Raw genomic sequence first — 23,222 nt, 5'->3', positions numbered from 1 at the left:
AACAATAGCAATGTACAGACAGCTTCTTTTCTCAGAAACTCCAAGTTGAGTTCCTCCAGCTTCTACTGTACACAAGGAAAGGTTGCCTCTCTGACTTTGCTTCCTTTCAGGGTCACACAACTGCTTCTCCTGGCTTAATCACTCAAATCCACACTGCCTGTAACCAGCCCATATCCTCTGTGTTTTGAATTTCTAGGGACACCCTGTAGGTCCACACCACATGCTCGGACAAGGTGGCTTGGGCCCTTCTCTCAGAGGGATGTTGTGAGGGTGTTACCTGTCTGTATTTGCCCTTTCGCTAGCGTTTCTTCCCCCCACCCCTCATCTTAATGATTTGTAAAGGTGGTCATACTACAAGAAAATAAAAACGAATAAAATACAATGTGATGAGTTCACCGATGGAGCCAGAAGAGGAACTTGCCAGTCTCAAGTACATTCCTGCAGTTTGCCTGGCTACTGCAGAAACTCAGCAGGCCAGGTTCTCAGCTGGTGTAAGTCTAATGAAATCAATTGAATTACACCAACAGAGAATTTGTCCCATGGTGAAGAGGTCAGGTTGGAGCTTTGGAAAGGATGGTTATTTGCCATAAGCTAACAAGGTCACCATTTGCAGAGTAGAACTGTCCCGCCACATTGGGGGTCCTCCTACAAGTGTATATATGTTTTTCATACTGTAAAGCTTTTTCACTTGCTGCATGCTGGTCTGCAGCACCAATAATACCTCCAGAGAGAGTGAAATCACCTGACAAGGCAATAAGCTACAGTGAAAACAGCATTCAAAGCTTGCTGGTGTGTATCAGTGCCACTGCTGCAGTAAACGAGTACAAGAGCTGTGAGGACAAAAGGTGGGAGGATCCAGATTTGCAGAGAACTGGTGAAGGGCACTGCTGAAAAGATAGGGATGAATAATTGTATCTGGAAGGACAGGTTTATGAGTCCAAGTGCTGGCTCATTATTTCTTCCTGATATTGGCCTCCTAGTGCACTCTCTACTTTAGAGATGGCCTCTAGAATACACCATTTTAAAAACCTTTTTTAATGAACAAGATTCCCTCTTCATCCATTTCTACCTTATTTTTGGCAACGTCACTCAGTATTTTTACCTGTAAATAAGAAGATGGCATCACCCGGAACAATCAAGAAACACAAATAGGGATAAGAGGAAGGTGAGAGGTGAGCACTAGGAAGGAGCAGCAAAAAATGCCTGGCATGAGCAGACAAGTAAAGACTGTGGAACTGAAAGTAGAGATAATGGAGAAGATGTTAGGCGGGAATGGGATTTGAACAATGGAAATGATCCTAAGCCCATTGAAGTCAAGGGGCAACTTTCCATTAACTTCAATAGTCATGAGATCAGGATGAAAGGAGACAAAAAGACAGGGCAAATAAGAAAGGAAAACATGCCAGAGAGAATTTCAGAGGATGAATCCCGACACACTTTAAAAGGTGTTGTTATATGAAGTGAGGCTGAGGAAAATCCATGAATATGCAAGACCTAAGATGACTCAAGATACAGACAGGAAAAAAAATGGAGGATAGGAAAGAGAAACACAGCAATATAATAAATTATTTCCTTTTATTTCAGGGAAAGTTTGTTTCTTTCAGCATGTTGAAGCTGTGATTTAATCGGGGGTGGTGGTTTCCAATTAAAACCTAATTGAAGTTATTTCTGCCTCTTGGCCAACAAAGGAATGACACTCCCTGCCAGGACAAACATATCCTTTGGACATGATATGTGTCTCCCTTATTTTCTTTTTTGAAACGTGACAGCTACAAAATTAACTGACAGAATAGATGCCAAAGCAAAGACTATTATGGGACCCGTCTCTTCAGTGTGTAACCACAAAAATCCTGTGGAAATGATCAAGGAGTCTCTTTCTAATGGCTGGCTTATATATTTATGCCTCCATTTGAGAATCCAGCTGAACAGCAGCTAAATAAAAACTAAGAAATTGAAAGTGACATGCAGAGTGGCAAACCACATGGTTCTCATATCAAAAGAATGTATAATTTTCTGACCATAAAATTGAGATCAATTCTGCATTGGAAATGAATGAGTGAAATAAAGTACAGGCTGTTCCCAGCAATGTTTGCTGGATGCTGGCATTAAATAAAAACAGAGTATGTACAGGTCTCTTTCTTATAAGTGTGTTGATGGGTAACCTACCATCATTTAAAAAAATGCAGTAAGATGTGTATTAGAAAAAACAGATTTCTTATTCGCAAATAAATAATAAAAGAGGAATGGACACATTATGATGATGCAAAAGATGCGAAACAATTTAGAATACAGAAAAATTACAGTATGTGAAACAGGAGGCAGAGTGGAAAGAAAAATGTAAAATGTTGCCTTATTTAAATTGGGTGTGATATTAAAGAAGAGGGCTAGAACAAAGTCTTAAATGTTCCCCTGAGGGCTTAAGTGGGATTTATACAGAGCATCAGCTTCGTGTTAGTTCTCTGCATTGAGTGAATTTCACCCAGCACATAAAAGTACAATTTAAAAAATGTGTCCAATACCTGCTAGTTCAAATTGGTCTGCCATCCCTCCCACCCCCGTCCCACCCACCCACTCACACGTATACTCCTTGCTGTCGGCTCCTCCATCCACTCCTGGAACAAAACACAATGGGCCTCCTCAAATTTCAGAAATTGTGCATGTTAAATTACCAACACATATTCTTTCCTCTCTGTTAAGTAGCTATTTGCTCCAATCTCCTCCCATGTCTCTCTCCCTCATGGTATTGCCACAAGTTCCCTTCCTCAACTCCCAAGCTCTTTCCCTCCTTCTTTCCCCTTCTCACCTTGTACCCTCTTCCCTATCTCTTCTTTGCTCCTACCACTTCAGCCCCTCCCCACCTTCCCCATTCCCTCATCCTGCCTGAATTTAAAAATACAATCTAATAAATGACCAATGAACGAACATAGGATTAACATGGTGTTTTTCACCCCTCATTCTGAGTACTCTGTTTGCATGCTGTGCTCCCTTCCTCCCATCTTCAGCCCATTTTGTCTCTTTACATTGTGAGCTCTTTAGGGCAAGGACCATGGACCAGAGATTTATAAAGGCAACTCCCTTTGAAATCTGGCCCCTTGTCTTCTTTTTAGAGATGGAGTGCAGTGGGCCCCCAATCCTGACTTAGTGCACTACCATAATATGAATAAAATACATGAATAATTTATAATTCATCTACTGATCGAGGAAATCGATTTATAGTATTACAATAATAAACCTAGTAAAACTGTCACTTTTTAAATAGTGGAAATATATTATCTCTGGATGCATAAATTTACATCACCCCAAAGATACAGGATACCTTTGACATCACCAATCACTCGTCATCCTATCTGGTGGTTATATGTGGTCAAACAGAAAGAAATAACATTAACGGTTAGAAGCTGCCTTTTCTCAGTGTGCTAGGCAATGATCACTGCAGTTAACTATTAAAAGACCTAATTTCTTTAGGTAATGCTGAGGGACATGGTCAACCCGAAATCAAGCTGATCTAAAAAAAGAGTTAGAAGATCTTTCAGACACTACACCTGCCTCTGATCCTCCTGCCAGTTTTTATGGGTTTTCCATCTTTTCCTATTTTAAACATGTTTTTCCCTCTACTTCTCCTTTGTGAAAGACTGACATAAACAGAAAGAATTATATCAATTCTACAAGTTGTTTAGTGTGGCCGGATGCCAGCCCCTGCTTGGATCCAATGAAGTCAACTGAGTTACACCAGGAGAGAATCTGGCCAAGAATGAAGAGATCAATTTGGAGCTATGGAAAGGGTGGTCATTTGTCTATAACCCATCAAGGTCAACATTTTCAGAGAACAACTGTCGCCTAGATTTGAGTTCCTCCCCATAAAGTGTTCAAATAAGCCAATGCATATATGTTTTTCACACTATTAAGCTGTTTTCACTGGCTGCATGCTGGACTGCTGTGCCAGTAATGCCTAAAGAGCTTCTGAAGTTGCCTGGAGAGGCACTAAAACAGTGAAGTCAATCTGCAGAATCAAAACAACTTGCATCTTCACTGACTAGCTGGACGGGGGTATGGTGAAGCTGGCTATACATAAAGCCAAATGCACAAATTCTGGTTCTCAGATTCCTGCCCACTTCCTATGCTATCTTCCTTTCAGACTCATCATGCCAGACTGAGCCCGAACTCTCCACAGCATGTGCCTTTATTGTGTGCCGAACGACATAAATTCCCTATAACAGGCCCAGCCCTACTGCTTTGCAAATCACTGGGCTCAGAGCAGGCAGCAGTTCTTCTAGCTGAAGGAAAGGGGTTAATTCATTCCCTGCCAACTTCAGGACGTGGTCTATACATATTATAATTTGAAGGTGGGAAATTTGAAAGTGGTGTTTTGTTTCAAAATATTATCCCCATAAATGCGGGGGTGGGAATAAAATTGAAGAGATTATATTTTGAATATAGGCTTTACAGGCTAGACTTTCACACAACTGTATTCATAAAAATGGACCAGATCCTCATAAATTCAATGGAACTCTGAAGGCTGTTCGGCATTCAGATGGGAATACAAATAGATAAAGATGATTCAGAGCGCTGGCTCTCCCAATGCATTCATCGCACTGCAGAGCCAGAACAGCTGGGCTTGGGTGGGATCTGAAGGACTCAGAAGAGAGGAGACTCCTTTAGACAGACCACTGATCCAGTTCTCTTCTCCAGGCTACAATGATCTCCAACCCACTTACATCAAATCCCCAATACACTTGTGCAGGGAGAATGGCCAGAAAGTCTTTTCCCCCACCCTAGAATTCCCCACTGCCTTGGGGAACAGGAAAACCCCTGTACAGCTGTGCAACACTCAGAAGATGCAGCCTGCCATGAATAGATGCCTTACATCCCATACCTGTTCCTCTTCAATGTGGGCTATCGAACAGCTAAAGGCAAATCCCTTTCTGCTCCTTAAGTGAGTAAATGACATTTTCAACACTCCAAAACATGAGGCCTACAGATTTAGTCAAAACATATTCACATTCTTAAATTTGGTAGTATAAAAGCATCCCATTTGAAACCCAGCCTTCATCATTTTATATAACATCACTGCCTGTGAGATAATTAGCTAGTGTAGGTCTGTGGCTGTTAGCTTAAATTGTTCTCTTTGACAAAGAAATTCTGATGGGGGTATTATAGCCTAAAAATAGGGTACAAAGAGGAAAAGATTCTCAACATTAACAGTATGAGAGGATTTTCGGCCATCTCTCACCTTCCATTTGCCCATTTTCTTTGGTTTCAATATACATGTGTTCACAGCACTCAAGATTTCCTTTGAACTTTGGATTCAGATAGAAAATTTCAAAGGGAAATTCTGCAAAAGCACAGGGGTTTACCTAGTTTTCCTTCAAAACTATGCAAAACCATGAATTTTCCAATGTTTTCAATGCAAGAGCCATAAAATATGGCCAGGTTTGACTGAAACTGGGCTTAGCCTCACTTGAAGGTAAAGCTGTCCAGAGGAGAACACCTCCATTTCTCAATGACTTTTGAAAAAAGCTTTCAAACATGTTTGGGAAAATGGAATTGTGTTGTTATGCCCATTTCTGGATCTAACACGAGCTTTTTGGGGGTCCAGGCCTCTCTGATGTGTGAGAGAGAGAGACAGACTGACTCTATAGCTACTGTGACATTCCCCAGGGTGCTATCTGACCTGCTGTGTCCCCTTAACTCTCCAGCCTGGATGCTTTTTACACTGCTTTGCTAGTGAACAGCAAACCCCTTCAGGCTCTGCTCACTCTCAGCCACCAGCATGCAAAGTCACTCCCAGCTGAATACATGAATGCTATGCCCAGCCATTCATGAATTACATATAGGGCAACACCCACATATCACTCAGTCCCAGCCTTGCCCCCTAGAAATGTGCATCTTGTACCATTCAGTAGCCCACTGAACTGTCCAAGCTCATAAATAGTCCATCATTCCAAAAATGGGTAATGAATATGCACCAGCCCTGTTGACCTGAGTAGAAATTTCCCAAATATTTCAAACACACTGGTTTAGATAAAACAATAAAATAATAAAACAAGTTATCAACTACAGAAAGATAGATTTTAAGTGAATATAAGTGGTCAGGCATAAAAGTCAGAATTAGTTACAAAAGAAATAAAGGGATAAACACATGCAAGCTAATTCCTAAACTTCATCAGGCTAAATAGGCTTAAAAGCAAAAGGTTTGTCTCAGCATGAGCTGCAATACATTTCACAGGCTGGGTCCCTTTCCAGCCTGGAACCACTCCCTCCTTTGTTCAGTTCTTTGAGAGACGTTGTTCTCATAAGTAGAGAGATGGAGGGAGGAGAGAGGGGTCCTGTGGAGGTCACTGTCCTTTATTTTTATATCCTCCTCCTCTGAGGGTTACCCCCCTACTCGCCAGGGTGTAGGCAAACAGTCCCCTGTGTACATGAGATTTGCACTATATCTGGATACCAAGCCTATAGATTTTTGTACTGGGGAAATAAAACACTTAGAATTATTTTTCAACTAGGTCAAACTAAACGTTTGAAAAATGATTTGATTCATTTTGTCACCTTGAGTCAGATCAGTTCTGAAGAGCTACTCTTGTCAAGCAGCATGAAATCAATAGTAATCTTGGTTAGAGTACATAGAATGTTAAACAAAGGACTGTCTGCCACTAAGATATGGATGAAGGCTATGAAATCAAAATAAATCAGGCCCTGGTGACTGTTGACATCAACCCCACACCCCCAGAAACATCACACAATGAAACAGCAAAAATGCAAAGCCAGACATTAGAATTAGGAATCCAATGCAATTCATGTTACATCTCAAGGTTTCTTCTGCTTCATTAAATGAAATATCATTAGCAGGATTTTCTCTTCCAATTCAGTTTTATAGTCAAGGGGCTCACAAAACACTGCAAAATGGAGGCTCAGTTATTATGGATTTCCTGAAACTCTTTAGATAGTCTGAGAGGGATTTAGAAGTGCAAATGAATACCCCAGTTGCCATTAGGAATGTAGAACTACAGCAAAGGTTCTATCATAGAATCATAGAATATCAGGGTTGGAAGGGACCTCAGGAGGTCATCTAGTCCAACCCGCTGCTCAAAGCAGAACCAATTCCCAACTAAATCATCCCAGCCAGGGCTTTGTCAAGCCGGCTTTAAAAACCTCCAAGGAAGGAGATTCCACCACCTCCCTAGGTAACGCATTCAAGTGCTTCACCACCCTCCTAGTGAAATAGTGTTTCCTAATATCCAATCTAGACCTCCCCCACTGCAACTTGAGACCATTGCTCCTTGTTCTGTCATCTGCCACCACTGAGAACAGCCGAGCTCCATCCTCTTTGGAACCCCCCTTCAGGTAGTTGAAAGCCGCTATCAAATCCCCCCTCATTCTTCTCTTCTGGAGACTAAACAATCCCAGTTCCCTCAGCCTCTCCTCATAAGTCATGTGCTCCAGACCCTTAATCATTTTTGTTGCCCTCTGCTGGACTCTTTCCAATTTTTCCACATCCTTCTTGTAGTGTGGGGCCCAAAACTGGACACAGTATTCCAGATGAGGCCTCACCAATGTCAAATAAAGGGGAACGATCACATTCCTCGATCTGCTGGCAATACCCCTACTTATACAGTCCAAAATGCCGTTAGCCTTCTTGGCAACAAGAGCACACTGTTGACTCATATCCAGCTTCTCGTCCACTGCAACCCCTAGGTCCTTTTCTGCAGAACTGCTACCTAGCCATTCGGTCCCTAGTCTGTAGCAGTGCATAGGATTCTTCCGCCCTAAGTGCAGGACTCTGCACTTGTCCTTGTTGAACCTCATCAGGTTTTTTTTTGGCCCAGTCCTCTAATTTGTCTAGGTCCCTCTGTATCCGATCCCTACCCTCCAGTGTATCTACCACGCCTCCTAGTTTAGTGTCATCTGCAAACTTGGTGAGAGTGCAGTCCACACCATCCTCCAGATCATTAATAAAGATATTAAACAAAACCGGCCCCAGGACCGACCCTTGGGGCACTCCGCTTGAAACCGGCTGCCAACTAGATATGGAGCCATTGATCACTACCCGTTGAGCCCGACGATCTAGCCAGCTTTCTATCCACCTTACAGTCCATTCATCCAGCCCATACTTCTTTAACTTGGTGGCAAGAATACTGTGGGAGACCGTATCAAAAGCTTTGCTAAAGTCAAGGAATAACACATCCACTGCTTTCCCCTCATCCACAGAGCCAGTTATCTCATCATAGAAGGCAATTAGCTTAGTCAGGCATGACTTGCCCTTGGTGAATCCATGCTGACTGTTCCTGATCACTTTCCTCTCCTCTAAGTGTTTCATAATTGATTCCTTGAGGACCTGCTCCATGATTTTTCCAGGGACTGAGGTGAGACTGACTGGCCTGTAGTTGCCCGGATCTTCCCTTTTTCAAAGATGGGCACTACATTAGCCTTTTTCCAGTCATCCGGGACCTCCCCCGATCGCCATGAGTTTTCAAAGATGATGGCCAATGGCTCCGCAATCCCATCCGCCAACTCCTTTAGCACCCTTGGATGCAGGGCATCTGGCCCCATGGATTTGTGCTCATCCAGTTTTTCTAAATAGTCCTGAACCACTTCTTTCTCCTCAGAGGGCTGGTCACCTCCTCCCCATACTGTGCTGCCCAGTCCAGCAGTCTGGGAGCTGACCTTGTTTGTGAAGACAGAGGCAAAAAAAGCATTGAGTACATTAGCTTTTGCTTCATGTAATCCTAATCTTCTTCTCCAAAGACCTTTCACCTTCTCCAAAGTCTGCTTTCAAAGGCTGTATTATAGTCAGAACGTACTATTTGTATTGTGGTGGTGCCTAAGAGCCCCAGTCATGGACCAGACCCCATTGGGTTAGGTACTGTACTAACACAGGACTAAAAGAGGGTCCCTGCCCAAAAAACCTTACAATCTAAGAACTTGTATAGCCAGGGCTTCAAAAACTCAATATTCATTGAAATTGAGAGAGAAAGATGCTATATCCCAATGGTAAGGCACTCATATAGTATGTGGGAGAGTCAGGTTCAATGCCCTGCTCCAATGACTGACTATTTATGCAATATGGAACAGTTTCAACAAGAGAAATTGAGAGCGAACCCACAAAATACCAATAGCCTTGTGGTTAGCACATTCTCCTGGGCAGGCCTAGGTTCAACTCCCTGCTCTAAATCAGGCAGAGTGGTGATTCAAGCCTGGGTTTCCCAAATCCCAGGGGAGTACCCTAATCACTGCGCTACTGGGTGTTCTGGAACATACACATGGCAGCCAGGTAGCTCACACCAAAAATTCCCAGCCTACTTGCCCCTACATCTACATTCTGTGTGGGTTAGATGTGCTCTGATCACACCTGCCTGCAGGGACTGATCTGGTAAGATAAGCAGGAGAGCGCTTAATTTGAAAATCTTGCTGTGTTTTAGGTGTGAGCAAGCAGCTCATTAGCTATGGTGTGGCATCAGGACTTAGGTGCCTTGGTAAATGGTCATCAGTGGAAACCTAGGCACCTATGGGGATTTAGGCACTTATGGAGTTAGGCAATAGCTGAGGAGTGATTTTGTGAATGTCAGTGGTGCCTAAATGTTGAAATTAGGTGCCTAAAGAAGCAGACACCTAAATCTCTATGCAAACCTAGCCTTTAGTTCACATTTGGAGGATTATCTTCACAACCACTAGTGCTAGTGTAGGAGGATCTGATTTTCAGAGGTCTGAGTACCAGTGGCTTCCACTGACTTCATTTAGAGTTGTGAATGCTCAACACTTCTGAAACTCAGGCTCCTAATATTTAAAAAAATGAAAGCTTGGATTCTGCAGAAGTTGAAGGCATTTGATCAGGAAAGCTTCCTATTTGTTATGAACAAGTGAACTTTTCAAGCCCTGTGTATAACCCATGGAAGACAGGTCTATATAAAACAGCCCTTGGAAGAGAGCTGGAAGGGAAAAAAAAACACAACAAAATTGCCTTTTTTCTTTCTCTATCTTTCAGCACCCTACAAAGATCTCCTTCTTAACTGGCAGGTCTGGAGTATCTCACATTGTTCTCTTGTGGGAGCTTCCAGTGCCTCCAAAAAGAGTGACAAACTTTGGAGGGTATGAAATCCAGCCCCATTTCCATCCGCGGGAAGGTCACCTGCATGACACCAGGTCTATGAAGATGGAAAAGAGGACCAAAATGTGTGAAGAGTGAAACAGAAGAATTCTCAAGTCTTGCAGAGATTATTTCATTTTTAAATTCCTTTTCCCCAGTCCATCTCTAATAGAACAGTGTGATCAATGAAATTCTAAACACCAAGGTCTGGCTCCATTAGGACATTATTAGCCTCTAATATCCACACAAAGCTTTATGTGATTGTAACGGCATTGGCACCTGCCTCTTGCGAGTGCCCCCCGCACCCCAGCCAGTGGTTCTTTTGGCAGGTCTTCAGTGGTTCAGTCCTCTGGCTGAGTCACAAACACTGTCCCCCCCTTCTGGGGTATACAATTTCTAGGTCTTTCTCACAGCCCTGCTATGGAGCCATAGCACCAAGGCTTCCCCCTGAAGGCACTGCCTTCTTTAACAGCCCAACAGTGGCCCATCTTGGTACCCTCAGTTGGTGTCCTTTCGGCAGCCTTCCCTGGGCTCAGTCTTCAACCAGACCAGCAGGGCCCATCATGGTACTGTCACCTGGTCAGGCTAGGTTCTGGGCTTAGTTCCCTGGGATCAGCCTGCCCACACTGACCTGTCCATGGTCCTGATGATCTTCCAGCCAACCAGGCACCCTATCTTCAGCAGCCTTTCCTGGGCTCAGTCCTGCCTGCAGTGAGCTGTCCTTGGTCCTGCTGCCCTTCCAGCAAGCCATGCATCCCGTCTCCCTCTGAAAGCTCCAGGCAGCAACTGATTGCTCTGCTTCGGCTGCTTCCTTTCATATGGCCCTTGATTGGTCACTCCAGCAGCCCCTCTGATTGGTTGCTTCTCTGCAGCCACTCTAGGCCACCTGGAGGACTTCTCCTCTGCTCTTTTCTGGGGCAGGGTGAGGCAGGGACATGAGGCCTCCAGCAGGGGGCATCCGAACCTAGTCCACCCCATCACAATGATTTAGGATAAGAAAATAATTTCTAAATATCTGAAAGGACTTTGTTTCTCTGCCTAAAGCTATAACTGTGTTTATTTATCTGGGTTTGTTTTGTTGTTTCCAAGTATCAGTTAGGAAAAAATACATAAAAGAAAATCAGGTTTATTTACAGCATAGCTTGCTAATGAATTCCATTTCACATTTCCAATGGAAATGGGAATTATAGAAACTGATGGCTATAGCTGCTGTCTGCATTATGAATACATTTTATATTTGAAAGATGTTGCCTTTATCTCTTTCTCCAGATCTATAGCTCGTTTTTCTCTCTATGAACCATATGTGTAATTCTATTAGTGTTTGAACTGCCATCCTATTAACGTCACATCTTAATTTCTAAGAAGTTAAAAGGCTCATGGAAAAAACAGAAAATTCTCAGTTATTTTAAATGGCTTCAAACACTCCCTAAAAAATTGATGCATTTAAAATTAAAAAGCAAGCAACAAACGCATACAAACAAACATACTTGTTGACTGTAAACATATTTTCATGTTACAGTATTATGTAAAATGGAAGTAAGGCAGGAAAATTTGATTTGTTTGTCATTCGGCCCACCCAATGGTGCTATTATTATCAGAAGTTCTTTTTATTTATTTCCCTGCCTGACAAATCAAGGCTCTTCAACTGAAGGGTCAGTGGCATCAGGGGTCAAGTACAGACCCCATCCATAGTTCTTTCAACTTTACAGGGGTTCTAACCATCATACATTTTTTGGCCAAGCTTCTTCAAAGACTTACATATAAGCTTAACCTGTTAGAGGTTTTGCTGGATCAGAATATTTCATAGTAACTAATTGGACATGTTTGCTAAAATGTTTACTTGCATTGTTAATATTAGTAGTTATATGGTTGAAAAAATCCAGCACTAGGCTAGAAATCACCACACTGATGTTCTAACTGTGTGAGAATGCAAATATATTAATTCACATTTACATGCAATTACCAGCACTGAATGATATGTAAAGCTATGTCTACACTCGGAGTAGGGATGGGATTCCCTAGTTTGCATAGACATTCTCTCATTAGCTCTCATTGAAATAGCATGCTAAAAATAATAGTGTAGCATGGCAGCAGTGAGTGGTGACACAGGCTATTCACCCCAACCACATGCCCATGAAGTTCAGGGGTGTGTGTACTCGGCACGGCTAGCCTGCGCCATTGTCTGTGCTACCACAGCGCAGTAGCTCAATGAGATCTAGCATGAGGGAATCGCTCCTTTAGCTCCTAGTGTAGACATAGCCTAAATGCACATACTCGAGTGATCTGTGGAAATTTACAAGTCTTTGGCACAAATTCTGCTCTTGGTGATGCCAGCAAAAATATAGAGCAACTCTGCAAACCGGTCTCTCTGGGTTTATATCTGTGTAAATGAAATGGGCTTTGATCTGTTGAATACAAAGATGTATAAGAATTAAACTAATATATAAATATCAACAAAAGCTCTTTTCGTGCTCCATTTGTATTCATGAATGGAGATGGAATTGAAAATTATCAAAAGCTTATGCATAAACATGAATTCTTTTACTTAGCATAATACCAAGGGAAGGCCTTCATAAACACAGTGTGGGACCTGGAGTTACAACAACTAAGCTCAAGGGGGAAAATGTAAAAGTTAGGGGGAAAATTAGGTGTAAAACCACATTAATCACAAACAGCTTGAAAAGGAGAGGTTTGTGATTAATCTTTCCCAACATTTACTGTGACAACTAATTCAAATTAAAATATGATCATAACACATGGCACACTAAATCCACAGAATTAATTGGACTTCTATTTGAAACACAGATTATAAACAGAATTGATGAGTAGCAAGAAAGCCACAGCACAGATAGAGAAGAGGTGCTCTCTATCACTGTCAAAAGATGCAGTAGACTGCTAAGTAATAGCCATGCACCACATTGCATCATTCACAATCAGTCGGGGTTGGGTGAACATGCATCACACCAGGGGGAGCTCTGTATCTTCATCTCTCCTTAAGATGTTGTGGTCTGCATGCATCTGACCAGCCTCTCCTCCTCTTTCTCCTCTTTGGTATCACATGCACTCCTAAAATGCTAGGAGACAGCAGTCTCTGTGGCTGTACACAGTGGGACAGGAGAAGGCTCCTGGCTCCCTCCTTACACCATGCAATTGCCAGAGGCAAATTTTTCCCTGTATTAATAGATTAGACTCATGATAAAATTCTATTTAGGAAGGGAATTTCCACAACTGAGAATTTCTTTGATAAATTCCAGTCACATGTCTTATCACCCCAACTTCTTCCACTATTTCAGAGGGAAATCCTTTAAGATCGCCTGCTAATGAGAGAGAAATATTTCCTAGTCATTTGAATTTGACATCTAGGAAAGCAAATAGACGGCATTCATGCATATTATTGGCTGAAATTAAGACATTCCCAACCTACCATGCCTAATTCACTACAATGTGGCTTTTGTTCAAACATCTTCTTTATCTGTTTAGCAATAAATCTTGAAATGTTCTTCCTTAAAAGTCATTATAAATTATCCTAAATGGGAACAGCTCCCTTTTAATGAAACTTTTCTTACCCATGAAAGCTTATGCTCCCAGTACTTCTGTTAGTCTCAAAGGTGCCACAGGACCCTCTGTTGCTTTTTACAGATTCAGACTAACACGGCTACCCCTCTGATACTTTTTTCTAAGCAATACATTCATTAGACTTTATCTGCTTAGTGCATATATGCCACTAAAAGTGATTGAAAGTTAATTATGCAGAAGATTATCAGGATAGTAATGATTATCATTATGGAGTGGATAAATAGGTCTCAAATTTCATCTTTTGAAAAGCTGGCATACTAATAGGATCGAATCCTACTCACAGAATGCTTCAGTTGAAATCAAATGGCCAAATTCACAGATAGCATAAACAGCAAAATGATTGGGTCAAATTCTGCTCTCACTTGCACTCAGGTAAATCTGAGGTAACTTCACTGACATCAAGTGAGTTACTCTGGATTTACATCAGATCTTGAAAAATCGAATTGCCCATGTAACCCACTCGTGCGTGTGTGTTGCGTGTTACAGGTGCCTCTGTGCCCAATCTGCAAAGGATATGAGACTTTTACAGTCCTATCTAGAGAGCCTTAGCTTGTGAGTCAAGCTGTAGAAACTTGTATTTTTAGCTCTGGAGGTCCCCAGCTCAGTTTCTGGTGTGCTGGCCAAGATGGTGCTGTCACATCAGTTCATATGGGAACTTTTCCCTGAAAAAATGGGGTGATGGGGGTGGGGGGAAAAGGGGAGGCCGAAGACATCAGTGTCTGAAGACTGAAAGCTTTCCTTAGTTCCTGATCTTAGCTTTCTGGAGCAAGGACCATATCGTTGTATGTGTTTCTACAGCACCCAGCAAAATGGAGCCCATTGTGAGCTCTGGATGCTACTGCAATATAAATATTTTTTAAAATAATAATACAAAATCAATTTTTAAAAAATTCCAGTATTATGGTTGGTAAGATAAACTTCCCACTATGAACTGAACATAAACTAGTAAACTGTTGTCTTCCTGAAGCAGCAGACAGACTGCTCCAGTGACTCAGATGCTGAGCATACTGTCGATGTGGTACAAACCAGGTGCTGTGCCTGGGAGACCCTTCCCCACCCCCCACACACATATTCTGGGGGCACTAGGATCCACACCCTGTCTTCCCAACCCCTTCCCTCCTCTCCTCTCCAACATGTGGTGTTAGGAGAAAGCCACAATGAGGAGCCAGACAGAGATTCCAGCCGGTAGGGGCAGGAGCAGCCAAAGCAGGGACCTTTGTCCTTGGGAGAATGTTCTAGCATTTTGACTGGACTTTCGTTGCCCTATGCTGATTGGAAGTTTGCTTCAACCCTTGCCCCTACCTCACAATCTCTTCACCTCAGTGTCACTCCACAGCTGCCCCTCTTACCCTCTTCTCCCCTGCCCTGCTATCTTCTCCCCGCCACCCTTCCTGTCAATGTCTGCAATCCCTTCCCTTTTCTTTCCTGTTAGCTTACCCCTCCTATACCCACCTAAAGAGGAAAAAAAAGTTTAAAAAAATACATGGAATAACATGCTGTTTGCTGCCATCACATTGTCACTCTGCTTGCTTATTAGACACCGTGCCCTACCCTGGATCTATCTTGTCTATTTAGATGCTAAGCGCTGTGGAGCAGGGACCATTGGCTACGCTATGTTTGTACAGTGTCTTGCACAAATGGGTCCTGGTCCATCACAGGTGCTCCTAGGCTGTACGATAATACAAAGAATAAATAATAATAATTCCTTCCCCCTACTACAACTTTGACATAATTCTGGCTTTTACAGTAAACATCCTTGAGCTTTCCCAGAATTCTTCCAGCAAAACCAAAGAAGATTGGACTTGATATTTTTGATATTTCTAACTTTAAAAAATACCATCCTTTATCATGAAGAGGAAAAATAAGCACAAGTCCAAGAAAACATTTTCAATATATATTTCAAGTGAAATCCTGACCCAACTGAAGTCAATGGGAGTTTTACCATTGATTTCACTGGGGCCAGGATTTCTCTCTTTCCATTCATCTTCAATTCTAATGGTGTTCCCCCTGTCCCCTTCACCAGGAACAGGGTTCTACCTTTTGTTCCTTCTACTTGTACAACATAGAGTAGCTATACATAAAAATCCTCTCCAAACTAGGTCATATTTTCAAAATTAAATTAATAATTTTCTATAGTCTTTTCAGATACTGACCAATCAGGATCTAAATTTACTGATGCCTCTTAATCATTAGAACTGTAATATAGGCCAGACTTGATATATATCATCATTAGGTACAGCCTCCGCTTACTGAAACTATTGGTTCTACCAAGTGTAGGTTGAAACAGTTTATCACCCAAAATCAAAGCTTCCTTAATTCAGAAGGTTAAGTGAGTTCAAGGTCCTAGGAATTTCTATGATTGCATAAATGGGATAAGAGATCTGGATCATTCAAATGGGGTGTAAATTGACCAATATAACTTAGTCAAAATGATTTGGTCTTTCTCAGAAATGAAACTTCCAGGAAAATGTTTAGAGAAGATAGCAATTACCCTATTCCTTTATATATCCTTTATATATCCTCCTACTGTATTTTCCACTACATGCATCCGATGAAGTAGGCTATAGCCCACGAAAGCTTATGCTTAAATAAATGTGTTAGTCTCTAAGGTGCCACAAGTACTCCTGTTCCTTTTATGATTCTGACTGTTAATTTATGATGCATCCCGAGGAAATGATGGGTGCCCTTTTTTAAAACAAATCAAAAGATAAACCTTAATGAAAGTTTTTGTTTTTTTTCAATCATCACAACAGTAAATATTAAAGATGCACCAAAAGCAGAATCAGCTTTTAGCAGAAGCCATGAAGGTCCTCAATAGGGTGGAGTTCAACACTCCAGTATCTGTGCAGCATTTTTGGACAGGAGATTATACATCAAAGTAGTGACAGTGAGTCACCACAAATTACTTTGGAAGAACTACACCCAGTGATTTCAGAACATAAAACTAACTGAGGCAATGGTCTAGAGAATAAATTGCAAATTAGAATTGCCAGGGAACAGAGTTTGCTACATGACTTTTCTCAGAAATAAAGCCACTTTCCTTTTCTTACAGCCCTACTTCATCACTCATTCAACAGATTCAAAAGCACATGGCTAAAGTAATCCTAAATTTCATGGTGAAGCAGTTAGACTTTGCTTCCAGCCGTAATAAAGCTGTGTCCACACAAATCCAATCTTCTCTTTTTTAAACAGACTAGCGCTCAGACTATACCAGGGTCTCCTTTGGGTAAAGTAGAACTTAATTCAACCAGTTGAAGGTTTGAAAACTAAGAGGTCTTTTTTAAGAGGTTTAAAAAATTATAATGAATCAACACTATCAAGTTCTACCAGCCAATCAATTAGATTGTGTGTTGGAATGTAGAAAAATTGTTTCTAGTACTGAGGTTTCAAGGATTCTGACTCATACAGATCAAACACTTTGCATAAGATGGATTTATTATGGTTCAAACTGCAGTATTAAAGCAACCCAGGGCACAACTGACAAACTCTCTTTTCTTTGACATATCTAGGCATTTTAAAGGCACACAGTTGTTGAGATCAGAGAATCAACATACTCTCAGGCTAGAACTCTAAGCCTATATTCTCCTCAAGTGCTAGCTGCTACTTTTCACTGTATCACCTGGCAGTTTTTGTTGCTTACCTTGAAAGTTTGTTTTTAAAACAGAATTTTGTTACTAATGTTTGCAAGCTCTAGTCATGTGCCAAGTGAGCAGGGCTGGACAGGAACCCACACAACTCTGTACTGTTAGCACTCTCTTCCCAAACACACCTTTTTGCTGGGATTTCCCACACCACAAAAGAAGAGATTTAAAGCCCATCAGTGACAAAGACAAGAGCACACTCACTATAAACTACATATCATCCTTTCTTTAAACCAAAATTACTAGTGTCATGATCTTCTGCCCAGTCGTCAAACTCTCTCACACACACACACACACACACACACACACACACACCTCTGCAGAACCCACAGCCAGTTCTGTTGTAACATCCCAGGATTATATAGTCAAGCAATTTTCTAAATGTAGCTTTACATAAAATCAGACAGGATGATTCAGGAACTCATTTCCCAAAATGCAACACTTCAAGAGCACACGATCACACATACTCATTTCTTTGCACATAAATACCATGGAAAAGGATTAATCTGTAACTCAGGAAGAAAATTGCCATGAGATATAAACAGCAGCTGTTTTACAAATGCATACAGTATCGTACCTTTTTCATTCACAGTTTCTTCTTTTATTTTCCTCACTGCTTCTTGGCCTTCACGTTCATTGTTTCCAGCTGTCATCATCAAGAAAATGCAGAATTAATAATGCAATCATCTTAAAGACTGTTGAGTACCCAGTCATCCCACAAGTATAGGTTAACCACAATGTAAAATGCCACAATCAGAAAGCAAACAACAAGCTTGAAGTGAAAGAGAATTATTTATTGCAATCACACTAACAGAGGTTTCAAAAAGCACCATACAAACACATTGCTATTCACACATGACTGGACTGTTTTGTCTCTTCTAGCTATTACATGAAGGCTGGACAGCCACATGCTTGAGCAGCTGCAGCTAAAACCAAATCTGGTGATTCAAGTGAAGCACATTTCAGAAACAGAGTCTGAAACAATCATAAAGCAATAAGCTTGGACTGCATAGCATTTCTTTTTCCAAAATGAAAAAGAACTGATGGGATTTCATTGAGTATTTTGGTGGATACTCACTAAAATGTCCAGTCCATCTGACTCAGTGCATAGGCAAAGTTCTTACTAGCATTAATAGAAAATAAGTGTAGACATCAAAGATAGAGAAGAGACTCTGCCCTCGTGTCATTGAACTACAGTAGACAATCTAGTTAACAATTGGATAGTATTCATTGTTTGGCAGTTTCTTTGTAACAATGCTGGCTTTGGAACAACAAGAGAAAATACTGTGCTTGGTAACAGTTTTAATTTTGAAAGCCGAATTTACCATTCTGTCTATCCATCAACAGATACAGAGATTTTCTATAGCACCCATCATCACAGCAGCTGAGTCCTTCCTAGGTAAATTAGATGCACATCGTAAACCCCCAATGAACGATAAAAAGTCTTCTGCCGCCTCTAGTTATAGAAAGAAAGCCTGGGTTTTTATAAGCCTGGGTGATAAGGAAGGCTTTATTTTTCTTCCCCCTTTTTTAATTTGTTATTGTTTATTAGGTTACTTATGTATTTATTTTGCTTATTTGTCTTCCATGTATTTGTTCCTTTCTCTTTCTGGTTATGAAGGGAGAGATCTTTCACAGAGGAGTTTGTTGTGGCATGCTGAACAGTTCAATCAGACTCTGGATTAGTCTGATTTCATCTGGGAACTCCCTGTACGCCCTTGAGAGAGAACATTTTATCTCTGGGACCTCATTACACTTCATTCTGGATTGTATAAACGGCATTGTCCAAGAGCGATTGGAGGGATCAGACCAGCACAGGGGTGAAGTCACCCAGGCCACTGAGGGGGTAGGCTAATGCATTCTGCAGAAGCTGGAGCCTCTGTGTTGCTTCCGCATTTAGCCCCAGGTACAGGGAGTTACAATATTCTGTCTGGAGGTGACAAATGGATGGGTTCATGAAATGGAAGGAGAAGACTCACTATTTATATGAAAGCAGTTCAAACAGGCAATTTTGCCATTTAAAACTGTTAATGGGAAGACATGTATGTACAGAATGGGAGATCAGCTTTTCAATTCCTTTTTGACCTCCTCATACTAACCATTTGGAAACAAAGCAAAGAAACACTCATTTGTAGTATTTGTTTTTCTGCAAAATCCATCTGGGGTTTTATGACACACAAACATTCAGCTTGATCCTAATTTCTGGAAATAGATGCAGTGTCAAAGAACAAAGCCTACAGTGAAACTGCCATGTCTATGGAACTCTGCACAAAGCCGCTATGGGTAAGGAATCAACTCTCCTCACTCTTTCAGCTTAAGTGATTTCCTACAGTGGGGTTTCAAAAATCAATGTGTCACAGTGCTAGATACAGTTATGTTAAAAACTGACTTCTGTGGCAAGCCCTGTGAGGGTCCCATCTGATCCTCCTTTCATTCAGCATTTATCACCCAGTGAACATGCATATTAAATCCTCCCCAGTGACTTGATTTAACTCTCAGTATGTTCATTTATTTTTCAAAGAACTTGCGTTGCACAACAAACTGTAATTCACATTATTTTCACTGTTATATTAATGGTTCCTCATTAAAGCTCAGGACCCTCCAAACGAGCTCAGTTTATCTTATTTGCATATTTTAATTCAAGACCATTGGGACAAAAGAATCATTTTACTAAATAGCTGCTTCAAAACTGTTTCCATATTAGCGTAAGAGGGAGTTTGAAAACATGAGTCTAGGAGCTAGGAGCATCATAAAATTAAAAATTGCCTTGACCAAAGCTCTTTGTGTGCTGGAGGCTTTTGAAATGAATTTTGCAAAGCAAATGCTTTAGGGGTGAATAAAGACACTGGATAAGTGACAAAATCCTTATGAAATGTTCGAAGGAATGTATCAGAAAAAGATACAGTAATATTTTATGAGTAATCTACACCTCTGATTTTATTTAAAGAGATGAGTGATTCCTTACTTATTGGGGCAAAGCAATAGAGCATTTATAGTCAAAGTTGATAAACACATTCCATTTTAATCTCGTTTCAGTTGCTTTTACTGTGACAAACTAACCATTTGCTCTGAAATTTTCCATGCTTGATCTCTGCCTTAGGATCATCAAATGATCCATCCCCTGTCGCCCATTCCCAGCTTCTGGCAAACAGAGGCTAGGGTCACCATTCCTGCTCATCCTGGCTAGTAGCCAGTGATACTCCTTCATTGTCACCAAACAACTACAAAGGGTTAAAGACAGTAAGCAGCAGCTCCACTGAAATACTGTTTGGAAGATCCATTGGGGTGGGAACCAGACAATGAATTCTTGTCTCACTTTTTCCATGGACTAGTTTCAATATTCTGCTCACTTATAACCCTTATTATTGAGGCAGGCCCCATACTTCTACCTTAACACACAAGTAGATAAAATGCTCCCTTATTTAAAAAATGTTAACTAGATTTTGAAAGGTTTCACATGATCACTTTGAGCAGAACTGGGAGTAGACTTCATGTGTACCTGAATCTCATCTACTTAAACATGCTGCCTCCTCGAATGAACATGCCAAATCTATGTGCTTGGCTATTGTGTTTGCAAAACAGATCTACTCCTGCATGCTCACCTTTAGAAAGCTCGTTAAAATCCACAATTGAATGAGTCCTATATGTAAATGCAAAGCATCATTATCAAATAATTAGTAGCTAAGAGTCCTAACTTTCAGTCTCCTGCTTTAAACACTGGACCACAGTTCCCATCCAGAGCCAGGAACACATCCCAGTTCCTTGTATTGTACTGCTGTCTAGCAAGTAGTTCTGTAACCCACAAGTAAAGTGAGCAGTGCACACAAAGGAGAACAGCTACTACTGAGCACAAATTTAAAATGTTCTAATGTGGCAGTAAATTCTGATTTTATTTTTTAAAAAGTCACCAATCAATATTTAAGAATCACACACACAGTCCATCATCTGTTTTATGTAGGACCTAGACAAAAATACAAAATATGTTGCAACCTCTCACTGCAGACTCTTCAAACAGGTTATACTCTCAAAGCTGTGTTGAAGTCACCAGGAATGTTGATACTCAAAGAAAGGAAAGGTCATAACACTCTTAAGCACCATTTGAAATATCCTTATTGAAATGTCCTATAAAATGTAATAATAAGGATGAAAACAAAAAAGTTTTTTCAATTTTCAAAGGGCTCCACAGAAATCAAGATAAGCAACCACAGAATATAATGGAGTATAATATCCTTTCAACAGAATTTTAAAAACACCCTATACAATTTCAGAGAAAACATGTATGTCTGCAACAAAATAGGTTTTAAATGTCTAATTAAAGATTAATCTGCATTAAAATTCAATATGACCGATAATGTCAATGTTTATTATTTTTATTTGTATTATGGTAGCATCTAAATAAGAGAGATACGATCGGGGCCCCATTGCATTAGAATCTGTACAGTCTCCTAGTAAGAGACAGGCCCTATTCTAAAGAGCTTACAATCTAAATAGACATGACAGACAAAGAGTGGGTGGGAATTCGGGGAACCAAAGGCACAGAGAGGCAAAGTGACTTGCCCAAGGTCAGTGACAGAGCCAAAAATCAAGCTGCCACAAGAAGGATAAAATGTCAAGTGTCTAAGTGCTCTCCAAAAAATAAAGAATGCAAAAGATAAAACTATTAAAAACAAAAGCTAAAAAGGACTTAGCACTGTGCTTTGTGTTAAACAAACAAACAAACAAACCCAAAGCTGATTCAAACAGTCTATTATTTTTCCACAGCAATATCTTGTCAGTCACTCCAATTGAGCCTTTGAGGTAGACAACGGAGGACAATTTAGACCACTCAGCAACAAGGAATTTGCTCGGTAAGTGCCTGATCCTGCTTCCGTTGTTGTCAATGGCAAAATTTTCATGGAACTTCAATGGGAGCAGCATCTGGCCCTAATTCTATACATTCCAGAATGAATCAACATATACTGTATCTGACTGATACTGTAAATGGTTACAGAAGGAAAGGAAAGCAGCAATGTAGCAGACATCATACAGATAGCTGGAGTGAAAAACTGGAGTGAAAAGGCATGTAAAAGATGCTGTTCAAGATTTTGTTTTACTAACCAAGAGACCAATCCAAAGCCCTCTGAAGTCAAGACAAAGCCTCTCACTGATTTCAATGGGATTTGGATCAGGCCTTAAAAGATGATGCCCAACAAAGAAACTGAGGAAGTAAAGTATATTTATTTTAGCAGAGTCAGGTTATTGAAAATCCAAACGGGAGAGAATGTTGTGCGTCACAAACAGGGCTGGCATTCAAATACAGAAAGATGCACAATGCTAAAACAGATGTAGTATTCTGAACTAGAGAGTGAGACTTTTAAGACCTGAGAGAGTATATGGTATGAGGACTAAATTCCGACATGGTATAAACAGTCACAATGTAATGTTTTAACACGTTTGTAAATGACCTCTTCAAACTTTTGTGACCCACAGTAGAATCCCCTTCCTGGATTTTTTCCTCCATTGACTCAATATAATTGCACTCACTTTCACCACTTCTGAATTTAGCCATGAGAATTTGGGGGTGAGCAGCCTTCACTTGATAAGAACTGCCTACCCTAGATTCAAAAAGCTTGGGAGAGTCTGGCGTGTTCATATCCATTGAAAGAACTTTGAGAAAAGTTGCTTAGAAGAAATAACAACTGGCTTGGGAACTTAGACTACTGAGCTACTTAAACACTTTCCCCACTTCTCCTTTCTCTGCTAAATGCATAATATTTAGAGGGAATAAAAAAAAATACAGCTGGTCATAGAATAATGTATGCAAAGCTGGTCTATCTCTTTTCTGACTTATTTCTTCTACTTTGCACCATGTAAATAATGAAATAAATTCAGGTGAGATTGATTTAGCAAAGATACTTTCTGCAATCAAGTCCAAAAAATAAAAC

The 23,222-nt window shown here is 40.8% G+C and overlaps 1 protein-coding gene across 1 annotated transcript in view; it reads right to left on the bottom strand.

Moving 5' to 3' along the window:
* DHRSX (dehydrogenase/reductase X-linked) overlaps positions 1-23,222 on the bottom strand; it is a 228,468-nt gene that overhangs the window by 148,285 nt on the left and 56,961 nt on the right. The window contains exon 3 of the mRNA XM_034757540.1: positions 17,876-17,944. Within this exon, the coding sequence (XP_034613431.1) occupies positions 17,876-17,944 (69 nt within the window). The remainder of the gene's footprint in view (positions 1-17,875; positions 17,945-23,222) is intronic.

This window comes from Trachemys scripta, chromosome 1 (genome assembly GCF_013100865.1).
Source record: "Trachemys scripta elegans isolate TJP31775 chromosome 1, CAS_Tse_1.0, whole genome shotgun sequence".
NCBI lineage: Eukaryota > Metazoa > Chordata > Testudines > Emydidae > Trachemys > Trachemys scripta.
This window is presented reverse-complemented; position numbering and strand designations above follow the sequence as displayed.